At 46.0% G+C, this 16603-nt stretch overlaps 1 protein-coding gene and 1 pseudogene across 1 annotated transcript in view; both read right to left on the bottom strand.

Annotated features, from left to right (window-relative positions):
* PRPF8 (pre-mRNA processing factor 8) overlaps positions 1-16603 on the bottom strand; it is a 30259-nt gene that overhangs the window by 11701 nt on the left and 1955 nt on the right. Inside the window, exons 4-24 of the mRNA XM_008147879.3 lie at positions 15965-16129; positions 15661-15879; positions 15323-15535; positions 15075-15200; positions 14873-14978; positions 13471-13661; positions 13220-13339; positions 12944-13133; positions 12691-12810; positions 12452-12586; positions 11951-12080; positions 11509-11705; positions 11178-11384; positions 10890-11053; positions 10627-10753; positions 10313-10505; positions 9648-9835; positions 9246-9484; positions 8875-9021; positions 8476-8686; positions 8165-8281 (exon numbers count right to left, since the gene is read on the bottom strand). Of these exons, the coding sequence (XP_008146101.1) occupies positions 8165-8281; positions 8476-8686; positions 8875-9021; positions 9246-9484; positions 9648-9835; positions 10313-10505; positions 10627-10753; positions 10890-11053; positions 11178-11384; positions 11509-11705; positions 11951-12080; positions 12452-12586; positions 12691-12810; positions 12944-13133; positions 13220-13339; positions 13471-13661; positions 14873-14978; positions 15075-15200; positions 15323-15535; positions 15661-15879; positions 15965-16129 (3505 nt within the window). The remainder of the gene's footprint in view (positions 1-8164; positions 8282-8475; positions 8687-8874; positions 9022-9245; positions 9485-9647; positions 9836-10312; positions 10506-10626; positions 10754-10889; positions 11054-11177; positions 11385-11508; positions 11706-11950; positions 12081-12451; positions 12587-12690; positions 12811-12943; positions 13134-13219; positions 13340-13470; positions 13662-14872; positions 14979-15074; positions 15201-15322; positions 15536-15660; positions 15880-15964; positions 16130-16603) is intronic.
* Positions 233-7672, bottom strand: LOC129147379 (40S ribosomal protein S15a-like; annotated as a pseudogene).

Genomic DNA, 16603 nt, shown 5'->3' with positions numbered 1-16603 from the left:
AGCAACCAATGAATGCATAAATCTCTCTCAAATCAATAAATTAAAAAAAAGTTTTTCAATGGAGGGAATAAAAACTAATGGGATCTCAGAAACTGCCTTCCTACTGTAAGCAGCTAGAAAAGTAAAGGAGATATATAAAACAATATTTTTGGGAAACTGGCAAACAGGCAGCACAGACTATGACCCTTGAGAAAAGGGAAGCAAATAAAGTGAGCCCCACAACCGCCCCAGCTTACTGCCTAGTGGCAGTTTCCAAGCTGCAGCACAAACATGGAGGGGTAAGGAAAACAGCCCAATAGGCTCAATGAATCGAAGAGACAAAGATTAGAGTTCAAGAGGCCAAAGCAACTAGAAATTGTGTGAAGAAAAGGAAGATACACAGAAAGAGATCTCTGGAGATCCATGAAGGGATTGCCCCAAGTTTCTGACTGAGTCCTAATCTGTATGCAGTAAAACTCCGAGGTCAGTGAAAGAACCACCAAAGATCAGTAAGCTGAACAAGTCCCACAGCTCATATAGGCTGAAAATAGTTTGTGTTCCCACCAGCCAGAGTGGAGAGACCTTATTCTACATGGGAAATGGGTAAAGTCCCCAGAAAGTTACCTTAACAGTGGAGGTAAAAATAAAATTAAAAAAAAAAAAAAAAAAATTCCAGCCCTGGCCGGTTTGGCTCAGTGGATAGAGCGCTGGCCTGCAGACCAAAGGGTCCCGGGTTTGATTCTAGTCAAAGGTTGCAGGCTTCTCCTCAGCCCAGACCCTGGTAGGGGCTGAGGCAGGAGGCAACCCATCTCTCACATCAATGTTTCTCTCTATATTTCCCTCTCTTCCACTCTCCCTAAAAATCAATGAAAAAATATCCTCAGGAGAGGATTTAAAAAAACACAAAAACAGACAACAGGTACTCTGGATTTGCCATAACCAAACTTAAAAACAAGCTTCCAAAGGATAAAACAAATCCACAAATGACTGAACTGCACACCAGAACACAACCCAATACCCTTTAAAGGCATATAACAAAACCCATAAATAACTAAATAAAATTCACAATTTCTGGCATGCAATAGAAAATTACCATGCAGCCCAGCCAGCACAGCTCAGTGGTTGAGGGTCAACCTATAACCAGGAGGCCACAGTTCTATTCCTAGTGAGGGCACATGCCCGGGTTGCAGGCTCGATCCCCAGTGTGGGGCGTGCAGGAGGCAGCCGATCAATGATTCTCTCTCATCTTGATGTTTCTACCTCTCTCTCCCTCTCCCTTCCTCTCTGAAATCAATAAAAAAAAAATTATTTTAAAATTTACCATGCATACAAAGTAGAAATAAATTACCCATAACCAGAAGAAAAAAATCAATCAACAGAAACAGACTTGGGGACTTTACCCATTTCCCATGTAGAAACAACAGATGATGGAATCAACAGACAAGGACCTTTAAAACAGCTATCAAAAAAAAATTGTGGGGAGGAACCAAGATGGCGGCATAGTTAAACAACTAATCTGCTGCATCACACAACAATTTCAAAAACACAACTAAAAGACAAAAACGTCTACCACCCAGAACCACGGGAAAGCTGGCTGAGTGGAAGACTGACAACTAAGAACAGAAAGGAGCACAATCGCTGAAAAGCTGAGGTACGGAGGCACGCGAATCGGGCTGGCGGCGGGCGGCTGGGTGCGCGGCTTTTCTTCAACCCGCAGGGAGACAAGCTCCCGATCACTCTGAAATCCAGTTTCTGGGGACACTCGGGGGACCCAGACGCCTACGGGGAGAGGCTGGACTCTCGGCCATCGGGTCGGAAAGTGAGAGTGACTTTTTTGCGGTGGTGCGCCCAGCAATCATTGTTTACTGCGCTGGACCGTGGGGCGCAGGGACTTGGAAACGGGAAAGGCAGAGACGGCTGACGGCAGCCATCGCTGTTGGCCACGCCCCAGCCTAGTGACGCCCTGAGACCCCGCCCCGCACATTCTACAAACCCGCCCAGGCTCCACACAGCGGCTTTTACATATAAATGGCCTGTTCTGTGGCAGCTTAACCAACTGCAGCTCCAGTCAGACTGCTCCAAAACCGCCCAAGCAAAGGAGGAGAAAACTAGCCCTTGCTGTAGCTCCTGCTGGGGAACACACAGTACACAAGGGTACACCAAGAGTGTCCACCTCACCGAAACCGGTTTGGCTCAGTGGATAGAGCGTCGGTCTGCGGACTGGAAGGTCCTAGGTTCGATTCCGGTCAAGGGCATGTACATTGGTTGCGGGCACATCCCCCGGTGGGGGGTGTGCAGGAGGCAGCTGGTCGATGTTTCTCTCTCATCGATGTTTCTAGCTCTCTATCCCTCTCCCTTCCTCCCTGTGAAAAATCAATAAAATATATTTAAAAAAAAAAAAAAAAAAAAAAGAGTGTCCACCTCAAGTAACTGGGAGGCTGACCCGTTGAACCAATAGGACACCTAGTATACAAAACTACCCTACCAACTCAGGGAAGCAGAGAATATGAGAAGGCAAGGAAACAGATCACAAACCAAAGAAATGGAGGAAAACAAGCGATTGGACATAGAGTTCAAAACCACGGTTATAAGGTTTTTCAAGAATTTCATGGAAAAGGCCGATAAATTCCATGAGGACCAACTAGAAATTAAACATACACTGACTGAGATAAAAAATATTATACAGAGACCCAACAGCAGACTAGAGGATTGCAAGAATCAACTCAAAGATTTGGAATACAAAGAGGCCAAGGACACTCCTCCAGAGAAGCATGAAGAGAAGAGAATTCAGAAAGTTGAAGATAGTGTAAGAAGCCTCTGGGACAACTTCAAGTGAACCAACATCAGAATTATGGGGGTACCAGAAGAAGAGAGAGAGCAAGATGCTGAAAACCTATTTGAAGAAATAATGAACGAAAACTTCCCCCACCTGATGAAAGAAATAGACTTACAAGTCCAGGAAGCACACAGAACCCCAAACAAAAGGAATCCAAAGAGGACCACACCAAGATACATCATAATTAAAATGCCAAGAGCAAAAGACAAAGAGAGAATCTTACAAGCAGCAAGAGAAAAACAGTTAGTTACCTACAAGGGAGCTCCCATACGATTATCAGCTAATTTCTCAACAGAAACCATGCAGGCCAGACGGGAGTGGCAAGAAATATTCAAAGTGATGAATAGCAGGAACCTACAACCAAGACTACTCTACCCAGCAAAGTTATCATTCAGAATTGAAGGGCAGATAAAGACCTTCACAGATAAGAAAAAGCTAAAGGAGTTCATCACCACCAAACCAGCATTATATGAAATGCTGAAAGGTATTCTTTAAAAAGAGGAAAAAGAAGAAGAAAGATAAAAATTACGAACAACAAATACATATCTATCAACAAGTGAATCTAAAAGTCAAGTGAATTAAAAATCTGAGGAACAGAATAAACTGGTAAACTTACTAGAATCAGAGGCATAGAATGGGAGTGGATTGATAATTCTCAGGGGGAAAGGGGTGTCTGTGTGGGGAGTATGGGAAGAGACTGGACAAAAATCATACACCTATGGATAAGGACAGCGGGGGGGGGGGGAGGTAAGGGCAGAGGGGGGGTGGGAACTGGGTGGTGGGGAGATATGTGGGGAAAAAGGAGAAACAATTGTAATCTGAACAATAAAGATTCATTTAAAAAAAAAAAAAAATTGTGCCCTAGCTGGTTTGGCTCAGTGGATAGAGCATTGACCCATGGACTAAAGGATCGAAGGTTCAATTCCAGGTCAAGGGCATGTACCTTGGTTGCAGGCTCAATCCCCAGCCCCGGTCGGGGAGTGTTAGGGAGGCAACCAAGAGATGTGTATCTCTCTCACATCAATGTTTGCTTCTCTCTTTCCCTCCTTCCCTTCATCTCTCTCTAAAAATCAATGGAAAAATATCCTTGGATGAGGATTAACAAAATGAAACAAAAATCTTGTAATTATGCTTGAGTATGTTAAGAAAAATACGAACTTCGATCGGACTAGCGGGCCTCAGAGGGAGGATAGGGGAGGTTGGGGGGAGGGGGGAGAGATCAACCAAAGGACTTGTGTGCATGCATATGAGCCTATCCAACGGTTAAGTTCAACAGGGGGTTGGGGCATCCGTGGGGAGGGGTGTGGGATGGGAATGGGGGGATGAGGACAAATATGTGACACCTTAGTCAATAAAGAAATTTAAAAAAAAAAGAAAAAAGAAAAATACGAACTGAAGGGTCCTAGGTTCGATTCCGGTCAAGGGCACATGCCTGGGTTGCGGGGCTCGATCCCCAAGTAGGGGGAGTGCAGGAGGCAGCCGATCAATGATTCTCTCTCATCACTGATGTTTCTATCTCTTTCTCCCTCTCCCTTCCTCTCTGTAATCAATAAAAATATATTTTTAAAAAAGGTCCAAAATTGATCATCTAACATTTTACCTTAACAAATCAGAGCCCTGGCCGGGTACCTCAGTTGATTAAAGCATTGTCCCGACATGCCAAGATTGTGGGTTCCTTCCCTGGTCAAGGCACATACTTACAAGAATCATAAATAAGTGTAACAACAAATTGTTCCACTTCTAACCACTATAGTACACTCCTCTCTAACCGCTGACACCCTCCATTACTCAGGTTCTTACCTCTCACACATCTATTCCCTTGATCCCTATTTTTTTTTTTTTCTAAGGCCACTGGCCTCTTCTGGTCTCTTCCTTTTCATCCCTTCCATAAATCCAGGAGTCCAAAAGGGGCCAGCACCCTTAATTCCCCTGTATCCAATCCCTTACCACTCCACCACAGTACTCCAGCAAAACCCCAATCCTAAATCACCAAAATCTATCCACATTCTCCATCCCATCACTGAGTAGCTGAGTGCTTCTGGGAATAACTCAGTTTCCTTCATTTTCTTGAAACCCACATACAGTGTACAGTTTCTTCAACAATCCCATCATACCCCCAACACTGTGCTTTAAAGTCCGAAACCCTGAGTCCCTTACTCCAGCCCAGGCACAGCTGAAAAATTCAAGACTGTAATAACTTCCCACTTAACTTATCCACATTCACATCTATCAGACCTCTTTCCTATTAGTTCAGAGGATGTTCTCCCTCTGCTTGCCTTTTCCACCATCCCTACGCAATTTATCTAGAATGTTGCTCCATCACTTATCACACTTACATTGCACTCTGAACCTCCATTGGCTCCTTCTCAATGAAAACATACCCAAGTCACTCCCATTTAAAAATACCTGCCTTGACTTATATCTCCCTCTAGGTGGCATCTAATGTCCTTCCTCCTCCCTCCAGCTCTGGCAAACAGACAGTCCTTGCTGTCTCCACCCCCTCACTTCCCATAAAGCCTCACCCACTGCAATCTGGCTTCTATCCCTACTATTTCTGAAACAGCTCTTGCTAAGGTCACCAATGACGTCCAGACCGCCAAATCCAATGGGTACTTCTCAGACCTTATCTAAATGAAAGACTCTTAAGCAACTGCAAGTGTTAAGTGGCCACCCACTCCTCACAGCCTTGGCTCCCATGACCCAGCACTCTCTCCGTCTCTGCTCAGTGTTCCCAACTCGTCCCTCCCTCTGCTCTCCTCACTCCTTATATTTTCCCTAGATAATCTTGCTCACTCTTAGCTTTAAACCATCTTTTTTATGCTGACAGATTCCTAAATCTACATCTTCAACCCAGACATCTTCTCTAGGCTTCAGATTGTAAAATACCTCCACTTGGACATCCCATAGAAACTTGTAAGTTACCCGATTGCTCTTACTTTCTCACCTCATTTCTCTCCCTGGAGCTTCAAACTCACAGTATTTTTCATCAAATCTAAGAGACCATCAATTTAAGAGGCACCAGTGAGGGGGAGGAAATACACACATGTATATATTTATCATGGAATTAAAGAAATATATAAATATCTACTGGATACCTCCACCTAGATGTTCTCAAGAACCTCAAACTTTTTACATCCTAAACTATATTCACTTATTTCCCCCCTAAACCTGTTCTTCCCGTAGTCTTCCAATTCGTGACATCAATATCCACCTAGTCACCCATGCCAAAAACTGACTGTTATTTTGACTTCTTCCTTTCCCTCTGGCATCCCATCAAAATGAAGCTCACCTGATTATACCTGCTAACTACTTATCAAATCTGTTCCCCTATCCTTACTTCTACTTTCACTGCTTTCATCATTTTTATCTGGACTCTGGCAGTAGTCCCCAAACTGATCTCACATACTGTTCCTCTAAACCCATCTTCCCACAGCTGCAAGAGTGAACCACCTAACACAGAAATCTGAGACAGTCATGCCCATGCATAAGACCCTTACAGAACTCTTAATGAGACATGTAATCCTCTCCATGATCTGGCTCTTGCTTATCTACCCAGCCTCCATGTGCTAACAGTCCCAACTCCACGATTTTACTCCAGTAAATTCTCAACTTTTTACAGTCCCACATATACCTGCTAGTTACCTCTCCATACTTCTGGCTGAAGGAATGCCCTCTCTCACCACCTCATCACGTTTTTTTATTTTTATTTTTTCAGGAAGCCTTTCCTCTCCTTCTCTCAGAGTAGGCGAGTCCTTAACTTGAGTGTCTCACAGATTCCCAAATAATACAATAGCTCTTTTTCCTGACTATGCATCTGTGTTGGTGAGCTCAATGAAGGCACAGACTCTATCTTACATATAGAACGCCCATAATACCTTGAATGCAGTAGTTATCAACAAGCACCAATGGAATGAATGAGCTACATAATTCCAGTTATCTAACGCTTGGAGGGAATAACCAACCTAAAGGACAATTTTTTTCCTAGCACTATTCTCCAAAAAAAAATGTATCAGGATGAATTTTAGATAAGGAATATTAAGATAAAATGTATCCTCAAAAGAAGCATCACTAAAAAATTTAAAGCATTCTTGATGTGTGCTGCATATTTAGAGAGCTAGGAAGGTCAGAATAAAAGAAAACTGCTACAGCTAACAGTTATTATTCTGAGGGAAATCAGAATCAAGTGCCTTTTTAAAAATCTATTGAGATACTTTAGTTCTATGAATGCATATTCCTAAAAAAGGAATCCCAGGATTTTCTATCTTTTGTTTTTTTTAAGATTTCTGATTTTGAGAGAGAGAGGAGGGAGGGAGAGAAAGAGAGAAACACAGTAACATAGTTGTGGGAGTGAAACATAGATTGGCTGCCTCCTGCACACCCACTGATGGATCAAGCCTAAAACCCGGACATATGCCCTGCCCTGACCGGGAGTCGAACCGGCAACCTTTCAGTGCATGGGACAATGCCCAACCAAATGAGCCACACCTGCCAGGGCATCCTTTGTGTTTTTTGTGTTGCTTCTTTGTAGATCATGATGCCAGCTGAAGTTGTCAGTACAATGAAACCAAACTGACAGGGTGGATGCAGATTATTTTGGCATTTTTAGATCTCTGAGTTGCACATCAAATCTGGGGCTGACCACACCGCACCTGTTTCATCTGCCTGTGCAGTTCATCATTTTCCCAACTGTGATCATCAGGGCTCTCAAATTCACCAGTGTAACCTTGCCTCATCAACACAGTTAGAAACTGGACAAGGACTTTGGAGCACAACCTAATTAAGAACATGGTGTTTCCCTCTCTTTTTGGCATTATTGATGCTCTTGAGAGCATCAGCCAGGATATTCACGTACACCATTACAATGGCGAGGAAAGACAGTGGAAAGGGCAAGGTGACTTGTTAAACCCTGCAAAAACTTGTATACACAGTCTACAAGTCCAGCTGCCTTCAGAAGCAACTGAAGGGGAAAATAGACACTAAGATAGCTAATTATGCTTGCTTTTCAATATGCACACTATGTTACTGTTTAAAAGATGAGTTATATGAGTTGGATCACTAGCCCTTGGAAAAATGCAAAAACAGTGATTTTTGTTAAAATTTAAAAATCCAATTTCAACTCCTGCCTTAAGTTAGAGCTATCACAACTACAGAGAAGTAGACTGCAGAATTCCTGCAGGGAATTCTCAGAAAATAACTAACTTGATTTGACACTCTAATCTGCTATCTATGCCATAAAGCACGGAGACAGTACAGTGGGCAATACTGGGAAAGGAGAGCAAACCAGGGGAAGAGGTGAAAGGGAAGTGAGATGGACAGAGGACACACCGCAAGTGGGGCTGTCTGAGATACCTTGGTGAAAGTGGTGGAGCCAGAGGCCATCAGAATTTGACGCACACGATTGTGGAAGCGCTGCATTGACTCATCATCCACACGCAGGAAACACTGGGCTGTCCTCTCCTTAGTAACCTAAACCACAAGGTCAGGGTTAATTGTCTCTGGTACTGCCACAGGAGCAAGGACCAACTCTGACCACCACCATGCCCTGCCACCCAACGAGGCTCAGCTGACGGATAATGAAGCTGTGTCGGTATTCCTCACCCCATTTCCCCCGGAGGTACAGGTGTGGCAATGCTCTGTCTAGCCCCCTTCCCAGGCTGTACCTCATTCTGTAGGTTCCAGACCCCATCCTTGTGGGTGAACTCCTCATAGCTGGTGCGGCACTTAGGCAGAATGCGGCACTCAAAGCCACACATGTTGAACAGCAGGTTGGGGTTGTCCTTACTGTACACGGACACGAAGCTGTTCTCCCACTGAACTGTAGTCACTGACCGTGGCAGACGGTTCTTGATGTCCCAGAACACTGCCCGACCCCTGTCCACAGAAAACATACGGTCACATCAGTCTCCTGGGAAGAAACTTCCCTTCAAAGGCCAGACTGACGGTATCCCAACAGAATACACGCCTCCCACCCAGGCCACAACCTCATGCATCCCGTCTATTTGTCTCTGAATCCCTCAGGCTGATGTTCTTCCAGCTCCCACAGCCCCACTTAGACTCACAAGTTGACATCATGCTTCATGAGGCGCATGCGGGCATCTCGGGGCCAGCACTTCTTGTTATTATAGCCAACGATGTTTTCATTGTTGGGGTCAGGGTGCTCTGTCAGGTAACGCTGGATCAGGTCTCGAGCCTCATCTGCTGTAAACCTACACCAGGCAGAGTGCATTGCTGAGGCCCCAATACACTAGGACCACAGGAGACCTACAGCTGGACAAATGGAGCCCACCCCAAACCCCTACCCTACCCACAGGACTTCATTCCTTTTGAAGCCCCAACTCAGCAGAAAGTCAACTAAGGTACAAGAGCCACTTCCAGAGGCAGGCATATGCCTCAATGCCCTACAAGGATAAGAATCCAGGTAAGCGCTCACCTGAAGAAAATATGGATGCGGTCAATGTATCTGCAGAAGAGACGGATTGGGTGGGCAGCCTCCGTGGCTATGTCCTGGAAACTGAGAAAGTCATTTGGCATCTGAGGGGGCCCAGCCATCTCACTGGCCCGGTGTAATCCCAACACAAGCAAATCCATCACCAGTCCATAGTACTGCACAATGAATGAGGCGAACTGCAGGCCTCGGATGATCCCATATGAATTCGTGTGGTTCATGTCCTAGAAAGAAAGACTTACAACTCTTTAACAACTCTCAACCCATGGCCATGCCCCAGGCTTCTCTAGGGCCCACCCTCTTTTGCCCTCCCCTTAACAGAACCTAACTCAGTGGGCCAGACCCTCACCCCTAAAAATTCATTGTTACCCTGCCCCTAAGACAAACCTTATAGTTGATGACGACGTTGTTCTTGGCTGTCATGTAGTCAGCTATATTGTGGTCTACAATGAGTCGCAGCAGCCTATTAAGTAGGGTCAAGTCAATCTTCTCATACATCTTCTCAAAGCGTGACTCCAGCATGACATTGCACTCACCCTCACTTGTCTCCCACACATCCTGCAGGTTATTGATGCCTGTGGAGGAAACAGGTCTCCAGGTTAGAAATTCCCTTTCAGGACTAGTGCCTCCAGCAGCTACCATATTCGCACTAACACTGCTCATTCATCCGGATTCCTAGGACTGCTTTGTTCAGTTTAACATCAGCACTTATTTCCTTGGTACCATGCAGCAAGAGAGTAGATGAATTATGCTGCCCGAATGAGAACTTTTTTTTTTCTTTTTTTTTCCCCAAAAATGTTTTTATTGATTTTAGGCAGAGAAGAGGGAGAGAAACATTAATGTGAGAGAGAAACATCAATCGGTTGCCTCCGTACCAGGGACTGAACCCGCAACCTGGGTAATGTACCCGGACCAGGAGTCAAACGGGTGACCGTTCAGTGCACGGGACTACGCTCAACCAACTGAGCCATATTGGCCAGGGCCTGAATAAGAATTTTGATGTAAAACTCAATTCACCTCCCTTCCTCAGGGGTGATCCCAGAAAAGTTTACCTTGGCACCACTTATAAACAAGCAGAGGAGGTGGTTCTGTGTCAGCAGGCTTGATCCAGGGTGGGAAGAGGCGGCGCTTGTCAGCTTCATACCACAGGTACTGGTCCAGGTAAGCATCAGTTATCTTCTCCAGTGGTTCCACATCGTACACTGGCACCAGGTGGCTATAGAGATCCATGAACTCAATGCCCACCTGTGGGACAGGGAAGCTGGCTCACACCAATCCACCAATCACCTGAGGCATTCTGCCACCCTGAGTGACAGGAATGAATAGCAGAGCCGAAATAAAATTGGGGAGGGGGGATCTCACTCACTTCTTTAAAGGCTCTCTGTGTGAGGAGGTGACGCTTGATGCGGGACAATGCCTCATGGGGGTTGTCGTAGGCTTGCTCGATCAGCCCTAGCTCCTCCCTCTGAGACTGGTTTAACCGAGACTTCACACTGACAAGGCAAAACAACAGGAAAGTAAATGAGAAAACCAAACCCAGAGAAGACTGAGGCTAACCCTTTCGTTGGACTATGATAATGCCATTCTCCCTGTCACCTTCCCATAGGAACTGTCTACTCCACTCCTCACCTGTAAGCTTCCTTGAGCCGCTCTAAGGCCAAGATGAGCAACTTGGTGTCATGTTTATAGGAGAGTGGAGGGAATGGGATGGGTGAGAACCTACGGCTTTCCAACCAATGCACAGTGGTGGTATACACTGCCACCGCCTCCTCTGCTGTGATGTAAGGCCCATCCTGCAAGGTACACATAATGATTAGCCTCCCACTGTAGCCAATCCCTCCAGCACAAGGCATGGGCCCAACTCTGCCATCCACTCCCTGCCCACCCCCACACCCAGCCCAGCCCACTCTGCCCAACCTTCAGGTAGTTGTGCTGCCGCTCCTGTTCTGCCTTCAAGTAGAGCCGGGTGAGACGGCCCAGGTTCTTTTTGCAAACAGTCTTGTCCACAGTGGCCCCACGACGAATCCGTTCTCGGTTGTAGTGGGCAGTGTTGGTCCACCAGTCAGCCTTGGCCTTCACATATCGAAGGATCATATTCTCTATGGGCGTTGGCAGTCCAGGGACCTGAAAGTGCAAAAGGCACAATGAGAAAGTGATGGGAGCCACACAGCCCCGAGCGCGTCCTGGAGTGGTACTCCCAACCCATGGAAAGATGTCCATGTCTGCTCACAGTTGTGGAGATACCCACCTTCCAGGGAATGTTGGCCTTCCAGCAGCGCCAGGCCTCACTGAGGTGCTGCAGAATTGTCCGGGCCTTGTTCTGTTTAATCCCCTCAGGCATCATGTCTAGAATGTCATGCATCACAGCTGCCCGAAGCTCAAGGTCAAAATGTGACTCCACTCGCTGCTTTGTTACAGTCTTCGCTACCCCCTTTGAGTGTCGGCCTAGAAGTGAAGTGATTAAGAGTCATTGTTTTTAATAGGAGTCTCTATCTTCATGCCCCCCTCACTAACCATGGTTACAACAAAATAAACAGAATACTAGGTCAGACTCATTAGAGAATGGGACTTAAGAGGCAATCCAGGAGGGAGTCTCCGTCTCAAACAAGGGCAGGGGACAGAACAGGAACACATATGACCTACCCTTGAAGAGATCATGGGAGAAGTTGGACAAAGAGAAAACCACTCACCTTCAAACTGCCGGGCCAGGAGGTTGCCCAGCCATCGCTCCAGCAGAGGGGTGATGCCACGCATGAAAAACAGCCAGACCCGCCAGCCAGCAGCCCAGAAGCCACAGCCAGGGCCCTTCCCTACAGGGCCCTATGATCACAAGCAGAAGAACAGAAGTTAGCAATTAATTTAATGACAATAGAAAATTGGGCAGAGATGGGTCAGAAGGAACACATGTATGACAGTGAAGGGGAAAAAGAAAAGGAAAAACTCTGGGACCTCAACAGCTAAAATGAGGTAAATGAGAAAACTTTAAGGCAGAAACCAGTAACTGGAATTTCCTATTTAGACCTAAAGGTGGACTTGAGGAGGGTATGGTAAGGGGTGGGGGACTGTTGAGATTCACAAGGTGAGGGCAGTAATGACACAGAGCTTTTCTCCAAATAGGTCCCTGGAAAACACCCTGACTAGATACAAAAATTAAAATGGATCTGAGAGAGAGTGTATGGGCAGGGTCCCACCGTGTTGAAGCGGTAATAAATGAGATGCTTCAGGTCCTTGCACATGCGAATCTGCCGCATCAGCTTGTATTTGTACCGGTACATGCCCGTCAGCTGCCCCACATGGGCAAAGATATACTGCAATCCATCTGCCAGCTGCAACACAAATGCCCCATCAGGCTTTAAGCTACAGCCAGCCCACAAGCAGCCCAGGCTTCCCCCGCTTCTCACCGGGGTAGGGGTGGAGATACTTAGCCTACCTGGAAGGCATCCACATTGCCCAGTCGATACTGCACATGACTGTCTACCACCAACTTAGTTAAACGCAGAACTTCTCGACACAGGTGGAAAGCATTCCCAAAACGAGATTTTTTTCTTTCCTGGAGAAGATGCCAAGAACAGAAAAAACATTAATCAGCGATGGTCCCGACTGGATGTATGCCTCCTATGGGGGCCAGAGCAAACCAGTCCATCCCTCAAGCTCAGGAGACCCTTAAGGTCCAATGCAGACACCTTGGTGGTGAGCGTCTTGACAGGCTTGAGGTTGAAGTTGTAATCCAGGTGCAGATAGTTAAGGTTTTTACGGTGAATGAGAAGGTTGAGCATGTTGTAGCCCTGGCGGCAAACCTGTAGCCCCACCTCCACCCAGTCCAGCTTTGTGGACTGAAAGAATTTGGTGGCTTTGAAGGAGCGGAACAGATACCTGGAGTGGGAATAATGAAGAGAGTGTTAGCTTGCTGATTATCTTTGGAACAAAAGAAGTCAGAGCAGGACTCTCAGGCACCTTACCTCTTCTTCTGGGCTTTTGGGGGCCGGTGCTTCAGGGCATTAAGTACATAGTACTTAAGCAGCTTCTGATAAGAGACCCTCACTTTCACAGGCTGCCCAGCAGGACAATGCTCCCGATACCTAGGATAACACCCATCAGATAAGATTAGCCCAACTCTCTTTCCAGCCACTCTGATAAAGGCTGCATGCCCACCCAGTTGGGAGTTTTCCTCCTATACATCCACCATCCTCCTCCCAGGTAGAAGCCTTACCAGTTCTTGACAAGGGGGATGTCCAGGGCCCGGCGGGTGCGACCAGAGCGTAGGTTGAAGGGCCGTGGGGCCCAGAGCAGGGCAATGCCATTGGCTGTATTGTCCGTGTAGAGAGGGGTGTCCTTCAGGAAGGGCTCCACAAAGTCTGGGAGCTCAAACTCCTCATCATCATCTGGTAATGGTTCCTGGCTCTGAAAGAATAACCCCCAAGGATTCAGTTCTTGCTGAACTGAGCAGAGACCTGGGATGGAAGGGAAACTCTCTGGGGCCAAGCAGAGTGGCTACGTCTGCCATGGAAACTGGGCTGCCTGACAAGAGAAACCCTAAAGGGCCAGGGCAAAGGAGGCCAAGAGAGCCAGGGCCAACCAGGAAAGCAACTATCACTAGTCACAACCCAACTGGCTCACCGACAAAGGCCTCTCAAAGGAGCCTGATACCGTAAAGTAAACACTGCTATCAACTCCTGCTCAAGCTCCAAAAACTGGGCTTGAAGAAGCGGATCTGTTCATGTTAAGAACATGATGGAACACAGATAAACATAAAAAACACTGTATATGTAAGAGCCAGTCACAGAAGACTACATATTGTTTAAAAAAAATTTAAACTTATTGTATAATTCTATTTATATGAAATATCCAGAGTAGGCAAGTATCTATAATAATCTATAATAATAAAAGTATAATATGCTAATTAGACTGGACGTCTGTCCTTCCAGACGAAGCCAGGGCTGCGAGGGAAGCCCGGGTCCCAGGTGCCTGCTGGCAGCCAGTGGGAAGCCCAGCTCCTGGGTGCCAGAGGGAAGCCAGTGCCGGCAGCCAGGGGAAGAAAGGCCTACTCTTGCACGAATTTCATGCATCTAGTAGAGACATAAAGTAGATTAATAGTAGCCTAGGCACGGAACATTCACTGGAATGGAAAGTGACTACTAATGGATGGGTACAAGGTTTCTTTTGAGGGTAATGAAAATGTTATAAAAAATCTGCCTGAGTCGATAGTGGTGCAACTGTGTATAAACTAAAAACCACTTAATTGTACACTTAAATGGGTGAATATTGTACACCTTAAATAGGTGAACTGTAGACTTTAAATGGGTGAATTGCATAGTATATGAATTAAATCTCAGTAAAGGACTTAAGGGGGGGGGGGGGGGTGGAAACAGACCAGAATGAACTACAGAGTCCCAGAGGATGATAAAGCCCAGATGGATAATCACAGAGACCAAAATTACACCAATAACTTAGAGCCAAATGCCGAACTCTCAAATTCGCTTATAGCTCTAGACAAACCACTTAACAGGATGGAAAACACATCTCCCTCTGATGAATTTTTATCTAGTAACACCTCAGCCACAGTCAGAAAATTTCACTTGGAAGAGCTGAAGTCAAATGTCCCCTCCTCTCACCTTGACTGAGTGCCTATGAGAAATTGGGTTGATCAAAGGATCAAAGTAGAAAGCTGGCAAATCAGGATCCTCAGTTTTGATGAACACAACATTAGGAGTGTGGTACCTAAAATGAAAAAAGAGTGAGCCAAGGTTTTCCTGCCCTGGCCCAACCTAAATGCCAGCCTACTCCTTTCCTCCACCTGTGTTCCAACTCTCTTACCAGGTGAGGTGGACATGGTGTGGAAGGTTGTTGTACAAGTAAGGGAAAGCAATCTTGTATTCCGTGCGGATAGGCTGCCGGATGATGATCTTATTAATATCATTGAATTCATTCCAGTCTTCATCCCTAAGGTACAAAATCAAAGATGATCAAACTAGTTGGACAGTTTGGAAGCTATAATGGACGTGTAAGGATTGAGATTAGAGTTTATTCAACCCAAGATGCCTAAAATTCCTACTCCAACTTACTGTAGGTTGATATCTCGAACAAGAGGTTCAAATTTGGGGCCTCCAGGAATGGCCATATTGAGTGCCTTGGAGGTAAAGAAGGCCTTCAGATCAAACAGATAGAAGTAGTTGTCATCTACCAAGTCTGTCAGGAGCTGATTGGCCAGGCGGTAGAGAGTGGACATCATGGGCAGTGTGAACTGCCAGCGCTGATAAGTGGAGCCATTCACATACCTAGGAAAAAAAGAGACTCATGGCCGGTGGGTATACCAGCTAGCCAAGCCGCACTACCAACTGCTCTCCCAGGACTCTTGGATTTCCAAAATTCTAACAGGAGTGGTAACTCCAACCATACTTACTTCCTGCTGTCCCTCAATGGCTGATGGTCATAGAACCAGTCCAACACAGGGGCATCCTCCTCAGGGTCCAGTTCTAGCTGAATGGCCTCCAGTGGCTCAACATCTAGAATGTTGTCAGCATAGTCCAAAGGCGGCTCCTCATCATCAAAAGGGGGGAAACGCATCCTCTTGAAATGCCTCCTGTCTCTTTTTTCTCGCCGCATCATAATCCACATTGACCTGAAAGCCAACAATGTCACACGATGGTTTCCACCCACTGCCTCCCGACCACCACCACCAACAACCATATTCCCGCCCTTCTCACCCCCACTGGGAGATGTAGACAGGCTCAATGACCCAGGGAATCTCATTGACGAAGGAAATAGCTCCAGTGATGTGGTACAGCACAGGCACATCTCGAATCTGCTCCCAAGGCATAGGCATGTTCTCCAGGAGTTTGAGGACTGCATGGGGCATGTACTTCAGGGCACTGCAACATTAGGAAGATAGATGATTAGAAGTCAGAAGGTATCACATTCCACAGAAAATCCTACCTTACAGTCCAAACTTCCAATCGCACACAGCCCTCCATGACCAGGAACTCTGCTTTCCCCTCTCCAACTCTGCTCCTCTTCTTAACCTTCAGTCCCACAACACTGGGTTTCAGTCCCTCTAAATCAACAGCTGTCCCTCTAAAGACAGCCTTTAGACTATCTCACATTCTATTCTCTCTGAACTTACCCATAAGTAATATTAAAATACTCACCATACTTTATCGTAACCATTTGTCTCATATCTGTCACACCACTAGACTATAAGCTCCAGAAAGGCCATTACTTCCTGTTCACTACTCTTATCCCTAGCACCTAGAACAGTTCTCAAGAAATAGTTTTGGAGGAAAAAAAAAAACCAAAAAGTTTTGAAACAAACAAATCTTGTCTTAGTGGTTAATGAATTGGTATTC

The sequence above is a fragment of the Eptesicus fuscus genome, chromosome 20 (genome assembly GCF_027574615.1).
Source record: "Eptesicus fuscus isolate TK198812 chromosome 20, DD_ASM_mEF_20220401, whole genome shotgun sequence".
NCBI lineage: Eukaryota > Metazoa > Chordata > Mammalia > Chiroptera > Vespertilionidae > Eptesicus > Eptesicus fuscus.
Note: the sequence above shows the minus strand (reverse complement) of the source record. Positions and strands in the feature narration are given on the sequence as shown.